General features: G+C 39.9%; 1 protein-coding gene across 1 annotated transcript; it reads left to right on the top strand.

Moving 5' to 3' along the window:
* Positions 1-1,834: 1,834 nt before the first annotated feature.
* Positions 1,835-17,060, top strand: alox5a (arachidonate 5-lipoxygenase a). Its single transcript, XM_083694870.1, has 14 exons — positions 1,835-2,086; positions 4,861-5,059; positions 5,337-5,418; positions 5,646-5,768; positions 7,035-7,141; positions 9,767-9,939; positions 10,102-10,248; positions 10,367-10,570; positions 10,754-10,840; positions 11,371-11,549; positions 11,921-12,042; positions 12,771-12,871; positions 13,301-13,471; positions 16,357-17,060. The coding sequence occupies exons 1-14, from the start codon at positions 1,937-1,939 to the stop codon at positions 16,534-16,536; spliced, it is 2,025 nt and encodes a 674-aa protein (XP_083550996.1). The 5' UTR covers positions 1,835-1,936; the 3' UTR covers positions 16,537-17,060.
* The last annotated feature ends 689 nt before the right edge of the window (positions 17,061-17,749 follow it).

The following is a 17,749-nucleotide window of genomic DNA, read 5'->3' as shown; positions in this document are numbered from 1 at the left end:
AACAAGCTGTTTTATTCCCACTGAACACAACCCTGTTTAAACTATTCTACACACCCTCCAATGATGGTCTTTTAGACATGATTTTCAGTCTGAACAGTGTTTCTGTAAATTGCTTTTAGTTGGGATGAGAGATATGTTTGCATTGAGTGGAATGCCTGTAATTTCTATGTTGAATGTGTTTTGTTGAATCTGTAAACTATGCTGTTGAAATGCTAGGAGATCAAATCATCCCCTGCTGCTCTTTGTAATGGGAAAGTAGACTATATATGACATGCTGTCTTCAGATCTTATTTGTGATGAATGTGTAATCATAGTAATGTTATGACATATCAGGGAGGGATATCGTTGCTCTGTTTTTAAAGGGAAATCGACAATGAAGATGCTTTTTTTTTGTCACTGTTCTATCAATTGTATTTTTCTTTGCTTCAAAATGTCAGTTTTGCTTGGTCTGCTTTTGTAAATTATATAGATCTGAATTACATTACATTACATGTTGTGTTGTGTTGTCTGAGTCAAAATAAAGTATCTTGTCTCTTATTTGGTTGCCTGCTTTATTGAGGTGTCAACATCAGTGTCTGGTGCAAATGTGTTTGTGGCAAAGATGTTCACATAATTGCCTCTTGATACTGCACAGCACTGTCTTTGTAAGTAAGTACATACTCATGAGAGATTGGATATGTATCATTATCATAAAATACATACAATTCTTATTGGTATAAAGTCGGGTTTATATTGCACCACAACACAGTTTTATAGAAATGGAAGCTCAGTATTTTCCTGTTTACGCTGTGCAGAGTAAACAGGAAAATACTGAGCTTCCCTTTCTATTCCCCTGTGAATGGGTGAGCTCAGGGTAATCTTTAGTTCACATATCTAGGATCAGTTTAAATATCTTACCCAACTGCAACCTAAACCATGAGTGGTAAAGCACAGTACTGACTAGATCAATATCCAGGGGCAGCTTAATCATACTCCCTTTTCTGAGGACGTTACAGACTAGACAAACTGTACAGTACTGGCTCCATATACATTACTGTCCTTCACTGCCCTGGAGTGGAATAGTGGGACTCCATATTTGCATTTATTCTCTAGAAACCTGCCAACACTACCCTCTGTTGTCAGATGTCACCTAGTGATTTGACTGGTAAATGTGTAGAGCTTTGCTTTCTGCTCTCTGAGTATCCAGTATTCTTTTTTTTTTACTTGTATTTCCCATCTAACATTATATTGGAATGGTATGGAACATTGGATTTTTTTTAAAGCAAATAAAATGTTATTCATTAACTGACCATAGAAAAGTGAAGTTCCCATTGGATGCCCAGTGGGAAACCTTGAGCGCATCAGTCTTACTCTGTTCACGTTATGTAGATAGAGTGCACTCTGATTATTGGCAACAACAAACCGAGGTAAGCATTGGAGTTTGAATAGGCTTTTATCAATATAGCTTTTATTAATGCAGCTTTTATTAGTATAGCCTTTATCAGTATAGCCAAAGGTACCCACTGCCTAGAGCCACCATCACTTGCAAATATATACTGTAGATTGTGAGATTATGAATTATACTTTAATGGAATAAAATGAACAGGTGGCTCTTTAGATTTAGCGTTTAGTTGTAACACATATGAAGTATACAGTGTGTTTATCAGGAAGTGAGATAAGATGAATTCAAGATGATGTGGTAATGAAGGGGTGGAGCATACTGACATCTTCTGAGTTCACCAGTGAAACCTTATCTACTGTTTCATCATCTTTTGGTATTTGCATTGCCTGTGTTGGACAAAATGAGAGAGTGAGAGAGAGAGAGAGAGACTACATACATGCAAAAAGGGGAAATCTATTTTAGACTAGACTCTCACAGTGACACACAACAGTTCTCAATATCTCACCAAGGGCTTTCCTAGTGGATATATCATTGTTCCTCTCCATCCTGCATGCAATGCCTTCCTACACTGTAACGGTTGCCACTGGGAGCCAGTGGTTTGCAGGAACTGATGACTACATCTATGTCACACTGGTGGGGACAGAGGGATGCAGTCAGAGGACTCTGCTGGACAAACCTCTCTACAACGACTTTGAGAGAGGAGCGGTAAGTGAGAGCAGGCTCTGCGGTTGGTAGGAGGATTTCCTTATTCGAGGTCTTTACAGTTAGTAAGCTTAAGAGTTTTGCAGTAGGTTATTCAAAACATTAAAACACTATAGAACTTGACCTAAGATATACAGTATAATACCTGATTGAATATCTTTATCAGATTGAAAGTGTCTCCTGTAAGAACTCTACAGCCGAAAAAAAAATAGACAGAAAAAGTAAAAAATGTACTGTATATATATATTAATATATATAAAACAAACATGAGTTTGGGGCTAAAAGTGTTAAACAAGAGAGCCACATGCCTTTATTTAGATTAAAACTTCCCATTTCAAGTGGATTGACAATGGAACACTGTTTAAATTGACCTCCTTTTTGAATGAAGCCAGACACTTGGCTATTTTAATCCTCTATCTGATAGAACTTAAATTTACTATATTTACTCATTTCAAAGTTGGTCTACCCCTTCAAAATAGAAAAGAGAGAAAAAAGAACTCTATTGCTGAAATGGAGCGTCAAAGTTTTATACCCTTCTACCTGTCACACTTGATAGTGATGGAATTCTACCACTCAATGAACTGCCAGAAAATTAAAAGAGGAACCTCTTGACCATGAGGTCGATGAGGGTTGAACATGCTCAACTTTGGTTTCTTCAATAAATATGGTGAAATACAGGGTGACAGAAAGTGCCAAACTAAGCCACCCTAAGTTTAACCAAGCGCATGGGGAGCTCTGAATGCCATCGCAAATCCACAGGTTCTTTAAGTTTGGGGTTGAGTGGAACTGCAAGGAAGGAGGGTCAGAGGCAGGTGGGAGCTGCAGGGTTTTTTATTTCACTCCCAGGCTTAACATTCTCTCCAATGTAGTCCCTGAATTTCTCTGATACAGATTACAGACTCTGATACTACATACATGTTAGACGCTTTTTTTAGCTGTTTACCCAGTATTTACTTTGAAAAACATGGTGGTCACTACTGTTATTTTTGCATTTGTATTTATCCTTTATTTATTCCTTTGAGACCACTGTCTCTTTTTTCAAGGGTGCCCTGATTACAAAATATATATATACATTGGTTTTGTTACATTATTATTGTTATTTATTTTTTACTAAGAAAATGTAAAACATCAGATCACTCCACCTGTACATGACCTCACTGTTACCAATTAAATGCTACCTTGACCCAATATCAGCTGAAACTCTCATGGTATCCCACATGAAAACTTCCTCTTGTTCCCTAGATGTAGTTGCCACCAGATTCCTAAAAGAGGTCATGGTGACTGTTGGCCCAAACATTCCCTCTATCATTAACAGATATTTATTTTATTTTATTTATTTAACCTTTATTTATACAGGGGGAACACACTGACACCAAGGCCTCTTTTGCAGGTGCACCCTGTCACATTTCTCACAGAAGAGGTCCTCAATTAACACCCTAAATTGCCCAAGCGGCACCAGAACATCCAACTGATTTTTTTTCTATAGATTGTTCCAACAGTTCGGTGCACGATAACTAAAAGCGGATTTACCCAATTTGGCGGATTTACCCAAATTGAAACCTCAAGAGTTAACCAATTCTGAGAACGGGTAATTAATGTCCTTGAATTTCAGTAATGAGGTTAGGTAAGCCAGGAGTTTATGCAGTAAGGCTTTATACACAAACATGGAGTAATGAAGAGATCTACGGGATTTTAACCAGGTCCAGCCAACCTTTTGATAAAGAATGCAATGATGAGTTTCCTCACATTTCTATCCAAAGTGTTAGTGAAAATTACATAATATAAACAATTAAAAACTTATATATAAACTATAAAAACTTCATGAGCAGGAATAATCTATTTGAACAATTCCCATCTGGTTTCTACTCATTTCACTGCACAGAGACTGCTTTACTTAAAGTCACCAATGACCTTCTTTTAGCGGCTGATACAGATCAGTGCTCCATTCTAGTTCTCCTTGACCTTAGTGCTGCTTTTGACACAATTGTTCAAACCATTGTGTCTTGATTGTCTTAGAAATTGTGTTGGAATTACAGACACGGCCCTAAATTGGTTTACATCTTATTTCTCAAATAGGAAGTTCTCTGTTGGTTTGAGTATGTCTCTTTGCCTATATAATCCAGTGATTTAGTGATTGTCTTTTGAGACATCCAGACATGTTGGATGTCTCAAAATCTTTTCCAACTAAACACACCTGAGATTGTGTTTTATTTGGCCCTCCTAACTACTCTTATCTGAACACCTTGGTTGTCTGACTACTAATGTGAAACCTGTTTCTAGAAACGTAGGTATATGTTTTGATTCTGATCTACATTTTGATGAAGAGATCAAAATCATAGTTCAGTCATGGTTTTTTCAGTTGAGATATATTTCCAAAATAAGGTCATTTTTGTCCTTTACTGCTCTGGAAAAAGTCATCCATGTTTTATTTATTTTAGTAGCTGTACTAATGTAGGAGGGATATGAACAATCATAATGTGATGCAACATACTATAACCCCCACTGAACATTTAGTGACTGTTGAATGAACTGTCTATGACTTCAACCTCAAATGGAAGTTTAGGGAAAAGTATTTATCATCACTATTTCTTGAATCTTCAGATCAATCCAATCTGGGATAGACTGCCAGATAGTGGGCCTCATTCATCAATATACTCTTTCGATTTGAACCATCCGACTACTGATCTGTACCTGACCTCACTTTCTTCACAGTTAACCTATATTCTGGTTATTAAGCACAAGAAAACTATTCCCTTCTATAACAAACCATATTACAGGTGGACTCGTATGATGTGAACGTGGGGGAGAACCTGGGGGAGATTGAGATGGTGAAGATAGAGAAGAAGAAGTACTGGGTGCAGGATGACTGGTACTGTAAGTACGTCACAGTGAAGATCCCTTCTGGAGACTACATAGAGTTCCCCTGCTTCCGCTGGCTAGTGGACGACAAGGAGGTGGTGCTCAGGGATGGACAAGGTATCTGTTTATCTATCTATCTATTCTCCTATCCCTGAGTCTGTCTGTCTGTCTGTCCTTCTGTCTGTCTGTCCTTCTGTCTGTCTGTCTGTCTGTCTGTCTGTCTGTTTGGCTTGTCTCTCAATTGAGGAGACTTATCAACTTATCTGTCAGACAGACAATACATTACTCTGTGCAAGAGCTACCAATTCACCCCTTCTCAACTACATGAATCAGAGTAGTTCACCCTGATACAATGTTGTTTCTTTTCAATTCTAACGGTATTTCCCATTCTCAGCACGTCTGCCACAGAACGACAAAACCAGACTGGGGAGGCAACACAGACGCAAAGAGCTGGAAACCAGACGCAAAACCTACAGGCAAAAACAACTACCTTTATTGTGCACAATATTGTTCTCTACTGCTGTTTATCATACAAGCATTCACATAAACATCACTGATGTATAGTGTATAGTGTTCAGTGCACCCAGTATTCAATGCATTCAAGTATTCAATATCCACAAGATACAACAAAGATACAACACGAATACCAGACTTCCAGAGCTGTACTGTAGTGTGAGTAACTGACTGTGACTCCTGTGTACAGGTGGAGGGAGTGGCAGCCAGGGTTCCCTATGAGCATAGATGCTAACACACATAAGGAGCTGCCTAGGGACATCCAGTTCGACAGTGAGAAAGGAGTGGACTTCGTACTCAACTACAGTAAGGCGTAAGTACAGTAACCCCACTGTAATTTACAAACCTGAGTATCGTATCCTGTTCAATATTAGACTAATTACTGTACAATATGGTGTAAGAACAGTAGCCTAAATGTTCTGTAAGGAAGTGTAGCCTCCCCGTCTGGTTGCTGTCAGGCATGGTTAACCGAACCTCCTGTTACACAAGGATACAGCCTCTCCTCAGTGGTCTGGACTGTTGTCTGTTTTTACTGTCCTGTATGCTTGTTCTGGAGATTCCCTCTTTTGGCAAAGTCTCCATAGGAAGGGAGATACTTTAACTCAATGGGATTTCCTGGTCTAAATGAAGGTTTGAGTAAGAGTCAGCTGTTGGTAGTTGGTAGAAGGATATATTGTGGTTGGTCCAGGTTTTCTCTCAAGGCCTGTGGTATACAGGGCAGTCATTGTATGATTGACCAAAGATATTTGCATGTGTCCACAACCGTAAATACAAACAAAGATGGTATCAATGAGATTGTGACTATGCACTCTATGACACTCTATGCACTCTGACAAAGCCTTCAGTCTAAACCTAGCAGTGTATGTAGCATACCAGTATGTTTTTAAAACACTGTTTGTATCTGAATTGAAGAGATCGAAGAAACTGATACTGAATGCCACCATCATGCAATCTAAAAGACAGATGAGGAACTACCTAATGACTATGGTTATGGTTGAAGATAGATATACTATTGTAGCCCATAGTATCAGTCTATCTCACCCTCAAAGAAAGAGGACCTGGAGGAAGTGGCTGAAGTCAGCTTGGGCAAGGCAGGATGCTCATTTCTGTCTGTAAATAAGTAACTCAGCTGTGAGAAGTGTTGTTGAGAAACTGAGCTGTTTATTGGAGCTTGTATATAATGCAGATGGATTTGCATTTATAACCTCTCAGTCTGCTGGGAGCAAAGAACTCCAATGTTACACAGTATCAGTGTGTTTGCTATTCACACATAGTACAAAGCATGATGAAGACTTATATTGGGGATTTTTAGTATTTTTTTTGTGTGTTTATTCAATGTAGATGAACCTATGTATTATGAATGTTATGAATGTGCAATAACTACCCTGTGTTCATATCTGTCCAAAAGTTATTGGAAACATTTTGGTTGATGATTGGGTTGTATGATGATATTGATAATAGCGATGATGATCATGATGATGATGGTGGTGGTGGTGGTGTGATGGTCATCAGCTCCTGGATGTTGATCAACAGTTATATAGCATTTATGCTAAATGATATATTTCATCTTTGCCCCCAGGATAGAGAACCTGTGTGTGAATCAGTTTATGCACATGTTCCAGTCCTCCTGGAGTGACTTTGCAGATTTTGAGAGGATCTTTGTGAGGATCAACAACACAATCTCAGGTCTGTGTTTCTGTTATTTATGGAGAACATCTCTACATGTTTCTACATAACACTGTTAAGTTGTGATTGTAAAGAGATAAAACATTCCCCCATGATGCTCTACATTCCAAAGGTTTGGATTTTAAATCAAACAATTAAACTATGAGGTTGAAGTAGAGATTTTCAGCTTTTATTTGAAGGTATTTGTGTACATATTAGTTTCACCATTCAGAATTTACAACACTTTCTATGCATAGTCTCCCTATTAGGGTACCGAAAGTAATGGGACAATTGGCTTGACAGGTTAGAAATGCTTCACTGTCCTATTACTTATGCAAGGCATAAGTTTATCAAGTCCCCTTTTATCATGGCACATTTCATTTTCTATCTGCCAGGAAGGGGAGTCTTGTGTCTATGGGAGTCATTCAGTCACAGAAAACTCCTGACTTGTCATGAAAGAACACAGCTGCTCTGTGAAGACTACTTTTTAAAAAATCTGTTTGTGTCAGATAAGATCTGATTCATCATTTTGAATTTGCATCAATACACAGTGACCAAACATTAGTTAGCATACATTTGGTGTGAGACAGTATACTGTAGCCTAGACAGGTCACTCTGTCTGTTACAGCAGGTTATCTGTTTACAATTCAGTTTGACTATTTAAACCGTTTATAGGGTAGTACTCTTATTTTGGAGAGAATTTTTTTTTATTTTGAAGGACTTTCATAAAACAACATGAATACGGAACTGGGTTTGACAGCTCTGTCATGTTGCTATCTTTACTCAGTAAAGTACATTTTGTCAAAACTATCAAATGATATATAACAATCACAAACGATCAGTAGGCTATAAAGACAAAAGAGAAAGATGTAAATCACATAGCGATAGCAACTTACTGCAAAGGTGATCCTACTAACTAGCTACACAAGCTAGCAGCTAGCTATATGCTCGTTTTGATACTGTCATGACTGGCTAACGTAGAGCTTCCTAGCTATCTAGTTCAACACTAGTGTGGCTTTGTCGTAAGCTTGAAACAATTGTAGTCTAAACACTGATAGTACACAGTTTGCTATATGCTGAGTGGGGCCACTGGTGTTTCTCACTAGCTAGTTAAAATCAATGCCAAATGAGGCTAGGTAGTGCCAGTTAGCCAGTGTCACCTGTAGCAAGCCTGTAAGTTGATGCCAATGTGAAACACATCTTTCAAACTGTTTATTAACTTATCTATTTCCATTCCGTAGCAGGTCTTGCTGCAGTTTCTTATCAGGTTGTGTTCAGTTAAAAGTGAATGCTATCCTTGTCATTACTATAGTATAGACAAGCATGAATAAACAATTGATGTGAATTATTTGTTTATGACTACTTATTATGAATCATGTAATGTTGGGTCACTTTATTTGATGTCCCCTATAAACATGCATTCATGTTCATAATTGCTTATGAAAGGTGAGGCTACTTCACTTGGAGTGCCTTATGTTAGATGTTATACTGTAGGTGCACATTCATTATGCTTAGTTACAAATGTTTGTAACTCAATAATTAATGTTAGTAACTCATTCATAAATGGTAAATGGTGTTGCACTTTACATTGAGGTCACATTTCATCAGTTGGAAATATTGGTAACCCATTAATAAATGTTGGTAAGTCATTCATAAATTATCAATGGTGTTACACTTTACATTAAGGTCACATATTATCAGTTACACATGTTGATATCTCAATAATAACATGTTGATAACTCATTAATAAATGGTTAATAGTGTAACATGTCATCAGTTATACATGTTGGTACCTCTTAATTCTTCAAGTAATTCTTCCTTCTTCTAGCATTGTAACTGCCAATAGCCCCTGGTCCTACCATAGATTACTGATGATGACTGATGGATAGATGATTCACTTACTTAATGTATTTGTTCTAAGTCGCTTTGGATTTCTGATGACTGATGGATAGATGATTCACCTCCTAAATGTATTTGTTCTAAGTCGCTTTGGATAAAGGCATCTGCTAAATGCCAGAAATGTAAACAAATAAAATCTGTGAACCTGCATGGTGGACATGTTTAAATGGGGAACGGGTTGACAAGGACATCAAGATTTCAAGATCCATGGTTAAAAAAATATGGTGACAGCTGTACTTCACTGGGCACTGTACTGGGAGATCTTCACATTGTACTGTATGTAAAGATGTGTTGAATTGGTTTGATGCCAGCCGAATCATCCCCACAATTCAGGAAATAACTTTACAAACAGTGCAACCACTGCAAATAATTGTGCATGATTTCACATCAGGGTTAGTTTTTAAAGCATTTATAAGTGCATTTATAAAGCATTAATAACCGGCTCCTGATTGAAAGCTCCCTATTTGGCAAGCACCAACAACCTAAGCACCAAGAACCTAAACCAATGAGTTATAACTGTTTGTAAATGGTTTATAATTGAAGAATAAAGGTTGTATGGTTATAAGTTTATTATAAGACTTATTAACTAATTATAAACCATTTATAAACCCTTTACACATGTGAACTTAATGTAAAGTGTAAACCAAATACTGTACTGTATCTATACAAAATGTATCTCAAAGAGCTCTTTTATGACATGACTTTATAACATTCTATTCTATTCTACTCTATTCTACTCTATTAAAGAGTATGTGATGCAGCACTGGAGAGAGGACTTCATGTTTGGGTACCAGTACCTGAACGGTTGCAACCCAGTAATACTCCACAAATGCTCCAAACTGCCAGAGAAGTTCCCTGTCACTCATGAGATGGTGAAAGACTCTCTGGAGAGAGACCTGACCCTGGAGGAGGAGATCAAGGTCAGGATCATGCTGATCTCACCAATCTCACAGATTTGCGATTACACATTGGATAGTCACGGCAAATACACTAACTCAATGTATTTCCCCACACATGATGACACCCTGACCCTAACTTTAAGTTGACTTTAAAATGTTTTCATGTTGATACATTCACTGCAGGCTGGTAACATCTACATAGCGGACTATGAGATTCTGGAGGAGATCAGTCCTAACAATACAGATCCATGCACCTTGCAGTACCTGGCAGCTCCCATCTGCCTGCTCTATAAGAACATCCAGAACAAGGTTTTGCCTCTGGCCATACAGGTACACTGATAGTGTGAATATGAAAACAACATACACGTGGCACGTGAAGGCCTTTTTGCTGTGTCTGTTGCTATTTTATCAAATGTACTCCTCCTCCTCTTCTTTTTTCTCCCCCCAGCTGGGTCAGACTCCCGGGGAGGACAACCCTATCTTCCTCCCCAGTGACGACAAGTATGACTGGATGCTGGCTAAGATCTGGGTGCGCTCATCAGACTTCCACGTGCACCAGACAGTAACACACCTGCTCAGGACACACCTCATGTCTGAGGTGTTTGGAGTCGCCATGTTCCGTCAGCTCCCTGCTGTACACCCCGTCTTTAAGGTTCACTGACCTTACCTCAGTTTATAACTTAGCTAGTATGCTGCAGTGTTCACACTTTGTTATTTATTTATTTATTTATTTAATTCATTTATTTTAATTAATTTAAGTGACATTGATTGTTTGATTGGTTAGATTGAGTGACTGACCAACTCATTAATTAATTGATTGTGTTTCCTCCCCTAGCTCCTCATTCCTCATGTGCGTTTCACCATCGCCATCAACACCAAAGCCAGAGAGCAGCTCATCTGTGAATGTGGAATCTTTGACAAGGTTAGAGTGTGTGTGTGTGTGTGTGTGTGTGTGTGTGTGTGTGTGTGTGTGTGTGTGTGTGTGTGTGTGTGTGTGTGTGTGTGTGTGTGTGTGTGTGTGTGTGTGTGTGTGTATGTGTGAGAGAGTGAGACAGAGAGAGAGAGAGGGAGAGAGAGATGTGTATGAGTGTGGCATCTTTGACAAAGTGACCAAAGCCCAGACTAGTAGGACTGACCCAGTAATTCCTCCTGTGACCCTATAACACACTACCTGCTTCCTCAGTGTATAACTGACTGTGTCAATACTTGTCAGTACTACCATATACTGTAGCCTACTGCTAGAACATCTAAGAGCCCAGGTAAGGTTACTTCAGAGTCCTCTATCTGTCCACTATTTATTGAGAAATTAGATAGTGAGATGATTAAACAAAAGCATGTATTTCTCTTCCTCTGCCCACTTATAATAGTGATAAGTGATAAGTGATGAATGTATGATTTATAATGAATTCTGTGTAAGTATGATGTATGTATGACATGTGTCTCTTTCCTCAGGCCAATGGTACAGGTGGTGGTGGCCATGTTGAGTTGATCCAGAAGGCCATGAAGTCATGCACCTTCAGGTCTCTGTGTTTCCCTGACAACATTAAGGCCCGTGGGCTGGACAGCCAGGATGAGCTGCCGTACTACTACTACAGAGACGATGGCAACAAAGTGTGGGAGGCCACCAAGAGGTAGGGTGTGTGTGTGTGTGTGTGTGTGTGTGTGTGTGTGTGTGTGTGTGTGTGTGTGTGTGTGTGTGTGTGTGTGTGTGTGTGTGTGTGTGTGTGTGTGTGTGTGTGTGTGTGTGTGTGTGTGTGTGTGTAAAAGTGAGATAGATATATATAGAGAGAGAGTATGTGTGTGTCTTCTGTACTTCTGTACCAGGAGAGAGTAGTGTAACACAATATCTTATTGAATACACTTGTTTAAAACGTTTTACCCAACACAATATTTGTGTATGGATACAAGCTGTTTTTAGGGATGTTTAGCTTGTCAAATGCTACAAGCTACTGTATATCTAAATATATCAAACTGTATATCTAAATATATCAAACTGTCCCAGTTTTGTGTCAGACGTGGTGTCTATCTATTATGCCAACGATGACACAGTGCAGAAGGACGAGGAGATCCAAGCCTTTGTGAAAGACGTGTGCAGCTTCGGGATGCAGGACTTTGACTACTGTGGTGGGCAGAAATACACTCAACACAATAGGATGGTCCCTATGGGTTTATGTACAATGCTCTTCTATCCATCCACTGTACAACACAAATCATTCAATCTGTTCTATGTTGAAAAAGGTAACCTACTGTACCATTGAGCTGTCTATAACATCATATATTTAGCGATGTGCAAAGTTATCTAATGTATCTTACATGGCTAAAATCATCACTGACGATGATGTCTGTCTGATGTCTGTCTGTGATGTCTGTCTGTGACACTATTGGTTTTCGTATAGTCTGAAGATGCGTGATGTGGAAAGCATCTAAATAGTACAAAGTGGCTTCCTCCTATTACCACATTAGCATCCTCTAAACTGATCTGAGAAGCAATATCATAGATACCTACTCTATGAGGCATTGGCTTTCACCTGTCAAGTTGTTCTAGATCAGAGAAAATTATTGGAGGGGGATGGGGATAGGGAGTAACTGGATTCACTGTCAGGTTTAATTAGTCTGAGACATAGAACTGAAACCAGTGTCAAAATTAGCTTCCTGTGTTGCACCCATAGACTTCTGGTTGCACCAGAAATGTCCTTAGTTCCTGTGTGAGAATAAGGTAATGCAACATCTGTCTGTATACAACAACTGTAAGCAATGAAAAGGATGAGATATAAAGCAATAAAAATATTGGTTAAATTTCTCTTGAAAATGTCCCTGCCCCTGTCCTGCCATTGTTTCTCTCCCGGTCCTAGAGTTTCCTAAGTCCATGAAGACACGTGAGGAGCTCACAGAGTACCTGACTGTCGTCATCTTCACTGCCTCTGCACAGCACGCTGCAGTCAACTTTGGACAGGTACTGTAGGCTTTCAAAATGTTGTCTTTGGGAAGAAGGGCTTGTCTTGAAACTTAACTCTAACCCTAACCCTTTTAGAATGATTTGCATAATTTCACTATATTGACACTCAATTAATACATTCTCTCATAATCACTGAGTCATTTTTTCTCCCTTTTCAATCACGTCATTTTTCAAGTTTTCAAGTTAATCTTGGGAGGCAGCAAATATTTGAAAAAGTATATTTGTACTGGAAAGAATCTATCAAATGGTACCAATTAAAAGAGGGGAAATTAAACCAAAAACAGAGAACTCGAATTAAATAAAATAAATGAACAACTGATCAAATAGAAAGCTCTGATTGTGTTTCCCAAAGCAAATTTTTCATTAGTACACTGTTGTAGTTTCAGGCCATGAGATGTCTTCTGAAGCCTATTGTGTGTGTTTCAGTATGATTGGTGCTCCTGGATCCCCAACTCCCCCCCGACCATGCGTAAACCTCCTCCCAAAAAGAAGGGGGTGATAGACGTGAAGTTCATCATTGAGAGCCTTCCAGACCGTGGGCGCTCTTGCTGGCACCTAGGGGCTGTCTGGGCCCTCAGTCAGTTCCAGGAGAACGAGGTAAGAGGTCACACACACACACACACACACACACACACACACACACACGATTCAAGAGATTCAAGATTCTTTATTTGTCACGTGCATACAAGTATACAGTGAAATGCAAAAGTGACAGTGCCACAGAGTAGTGCAACAATCCAATAGTTTTAAAATACAATAAAATAAAAATAGAAGTACTAAAAAATATACAGTATGGACAGTATAAACAGTATAAACAATATGAACAGTATAACCAGTAGCATATAAGTAAGCAATATAAATAGCAGATGGATGATTATGTGTGTGCATATGTGTTAAGATGACAGTGCATGTGTGAGTGACTTGAGGGGGGCACTGGTGGGGTCATCATTGACGATTCTGATCACACACACACAGACTTACACACACACACACATGCTTATTTGCTTATGGTAGTCCATTGTATCGGATGATGACTTCCACTTCTGCTTCTAAGGGTTTTTGGAGAGTTCGGCAGCAGTATCCTCCAGTTTTGTTGGGTTGAGGCCACACCTCTTCAGTGATGTTTTTAGCTGATCCTTATAGCGCCTTTTCTGGCCCCCTGCAGAGAGCGGGCCTAGGTGTACATAAACTTTCAAGAATCTTTCGAATGTGCTCCTTCGCATCCTGACTACGTGGCCGAGCCAACACAGTGGGTGCTGGTTTAAGGTGCCCTCCATACTTGGGCAGCTTATTTTTGCCAGTATGTCATTGTGGGGTACTCCATGCCAGGTTATCCCAAGAATGCACTGGAGGCATCTGATATGGAAAGCCTCAAGCATCTTTATGTTCCGGTTATAGATGCTATGACTCACAACTGTGGAGTGTGGAGAAGTGTGGAGACTGCCTGATACACAGATACCTTTCTACATATGTTGAGGTCCTTATTGAGAAAGACCTTCTTCCTGAGCCTGCCAAAGGAGGCAGAGGCTTGTTATGGTTTTGAATTTCAGCTTTCAGATTTCAGCCCAGGTTTTTGAAAGTTGGAACTGTGGTGAGTGTTCTGTTGACGGGTGGGTCAGGTGGAGGAGTGGATGTCCATTGGTACATCACCTTGGTCTTGATGATGTTCACAGAGAGTCCCATTTTGCTATAAGCCTGCAGGGCCTCGACAAACGCACAGTCATCTGTGTACTGCAGTTCGAGACAGACTATGTAAGCAGAGCGGAGTGGAATTTGACGGGAGAGTGGAGTGGGTATTCAAATCATTGGAACATTGGCCTTCTCTCCCGCTCCAATTTTGCTCCAATACCATATCATGAGCTCAGGGCATGATCCGGCAACAGGATGTTGAAAAACTTCCTTGGGCAGCCAACCTTGAGGAGGACACCCCATAGGAGATCTATGTTGACTGTATCCAAGGCCTTCAACAAAAGCCATGAATAGGTTGGCAGACTAGTTGGCACACAGTGTACCCCATGTCCACAGTGCTCACTGTCCACTATGACTTAGGGAGCAGGTCTTCAGTGATGTTCTGAACCAGTCTGAGGAGCATCACTTTGGCCAGGACTTTTGCCAGCAACAGCCAGTAGTGATATGCCATGACTGTTTCCACAGATGGGATGCCGTCAGGGCCAGGAGTCCTGTTTTTTTTTTCTCCCATTAGCCAAGAAGGTTAGTGGGAGATCCAGATCTTGATTGGTGGGATGATCAGGTAATTCTTCCAGAACTGAGGGGTGGGTTGGAGAGGGCTGAGGAGGCCTTCAAAATGTTCAGCCCATCTATGAGTTAGGGTTAGTTTCTGGTCATTTATGAGAGTTAGGTCGTCAGCAGATTTCAAGGAGGTGAGGGAACAGTTCCTGGGATGATAGATGATTTTCACCGCATTATTGAATTTGTGAATATCATTTTAATTGGCATACGATTGTGTTTCATGTGCCTCTGATATCAACCACTCATTCTGCAGGGTTAGCAGGGTGAACTGTACCTCCTTTCTTGATGTTCCCCACTTCTACTTGAGGGTTTCAGATGTGGGATTGTTAAGTGTAGCTCTGTGTGCCTTTTGAATGTTCTTCAGTAAGGCGTAGATTGTTTCTGAGCTTTCCTTAAACCAGTCCTGGTGCTTCCTGCCTGTAGCTGATGGAGTGGGCTGCTACCTCATAAAGCATTTATATATAAACAGGCACAGTTCCATTTCTCATCTCTGGAGCCCTCTGAGCTCAGGAGAGGCTGAATGTTGTTCAGTTTCACAGCAAGAAAATGACTTTTTTTTTTTTTTGGGCCTCAGCTTTCCTGAACCGAGCGCAGAGTAGTTGCAGAAATCTGGAGATCTTCACCTACAGTTCGTACTTTCACCTGAAGCTTGGTCATGATCAGACGGTGGTCCATCCAACAATCAGCACCTCTCATTGCATTCAGGATGTTTTGTATTTATTTTTTTTACTGAAAGAGGGTTTTGATAGTCAGGTCATGCTCAGCACAAAGACTCAGCAATCTAATGCTGTTGGCATTGATCTGTCCGATGCCATGTCCACCTACAGTATCACTCTACTCCATACCTGGTTGTTTTTTCCCAAGTTGTTTGAAGTCACCCAGTAAGAAGATTTTTGGGGACACAGCAGACATGGCATTCTCAGATGGAAGTGAGGCACTGAGAACAGTGGCATAATGCATTCTGGATAGTGGGATGCGGAGCGACACCGGGTGTGCTTCCTTAGCCTTTGTCCTAACACTATCCCACAAGACAGCGGGGCAGTGGGTGGTAGATGCCAAGTTAGATATTGTGCCTGGGCAAGTCCCCAGACACTCCCACAGACACACACACACACACACACACACACACACACACAAATGTATAAAAACACTCTACTGGTGGGCTGGCAACACATATGGGAATCACTGCCTATTGAACTTCAGTGGGTTAATGTGTTCTCTCTCTCCTCCAGTTGTTCCTGGGTATGTACCCTGACGAGCACTTCATAGAGAAGTCTATGAAGGAGGCCATGGAGACCTTCAGGAAGAAGCTGGCCGAGGTGAGCAGCGCCATCAAGAGGAGGAACGAGGGAAAGAAACTGCCCTACTACTACTTCTCCCCAGACAGAATCCCCAACAGTGTGGCGGTCTGAGGGAGGGAGGAGACTCAGGGGCAACAGCTCCAAATGAACCAGGGGAACATCTCGATAGTTTATTAGTGGCTTCCTCTCCTTTACACCTTGCTTTCCTCTATACTAATGTGAAATAGCTATGGAGGTGATAACAAAATGTTGATCCACCATAGCCTTTCACCTATCCTCTTAAAGCCATGTAGTGTTTTCATATCAGTGTAGATGAGGAAAGGAGACAATGAGAGGGTACATGCTGTGCTGTAGCTTAAGCTAAAATAAGCATATATTCACTGATACCTTTCCACTTCTCAGTTAAATTTGTAGAAAGAAAGTCCCACATTTACCTTGAGGATACCCTCCTGGGACCTATGTATTTTGTTGCAAGTTTATTGTTTATTTATCTATAACATTTCTATTATGAAAATGTTTGGAACGTATGAACAGATTGGAATGGCAAATGGAAGGTATAAATCCTGTGTGCAATGTTCACTATCTATGAAACATTGATTTAAATGACAAATTGCAAATAAAAAACAACATCTTTCTCTTGGATTGCATTTTTGGCACATTACTGTATACTGGTAAAACATGTTTACTTTCTGCTTGAGCAACACTGTAATCTAATATTGTAAATTATATACGTGTCTAGTGAGAGAAAATGTATGCCAACATTGACATTGACATTCCCATCAATTATCATCTCCTTTATTGCTCCATCACTCCTGCCTGAAAACATGAAACAAATGGCATCACTTTCATCACCATGAGAATCCAAATAGTCACCTGCTGGCTCTGACAATACTGAGAGAAATAAGAATATACTGAAAATAATTGTACATTGACTGTAGGTTACAGCTGTTTTTGATATCGGGCTCTGGAGAAAGCAATGAGGATAATTTCCCCTTCTCTGAAGCCGTGTTGGGGAGAGGCGTTGTTGATAACACACATCCTCAGAGAGTAGAATATATGTAGGTCAATATTATGCCGATGACTACTATCTGATTACCATACTTTGGGGAGATTGCTATGGTAACGACCTACAGTACAATCTTTAAAATGAAGTTGTTGCTAGGAAAACGTATTAAGACACCACTGCAAAACTGTTTAAAAGTTTACTTCATTTTTATTTGGTTGGTTTTTCATTCTACATACTTTGTTCAAACATAGGAAATTAAACAAATCAAAACACATCAATACTTATTTTAAAAACATAAGTACTTTTTTTACCAAAATG

This window comes from Argentina silus (genome assembly GCF_951799395.1).
Source record: "Argentina silus genome assembly, chromosome: X".
Classification (NCBI taxonomy): Eukaryota; Metazoa; Chordata; class Actinopteri; order Argentiniformes; family Argentinidae; genus Argentina; species Argentina silus.
The sequence above is the reverse complement of the archived record's forward strand: the minus strand, read 5'-3'. Positions and strand labels throughout refer to the sequence as shown.

Coding starts and splice junctions, on each gene's coding strand:
- alox5a (XM_083694870.1), top strand. CDS start 1,937: ATGCCTTCCTACACTGTAACGGTTGCCACTGGGAGCCAGTGGTTTGCA. Junction 9,940..10,101: donor CCCTGGAGGAGGAGATCAAG/GTCAGGATCATG, acceptor CATTCACTGCAG/GCTGGTAACATCTACATAGC. Junction 12,043..12,770: donor GCAGGACTTTGACTACTGTG/GTGGGCAGAAAT, acceptor TCCCGGTCCTAG/AGTTTCCTAAGTCCATGAAG.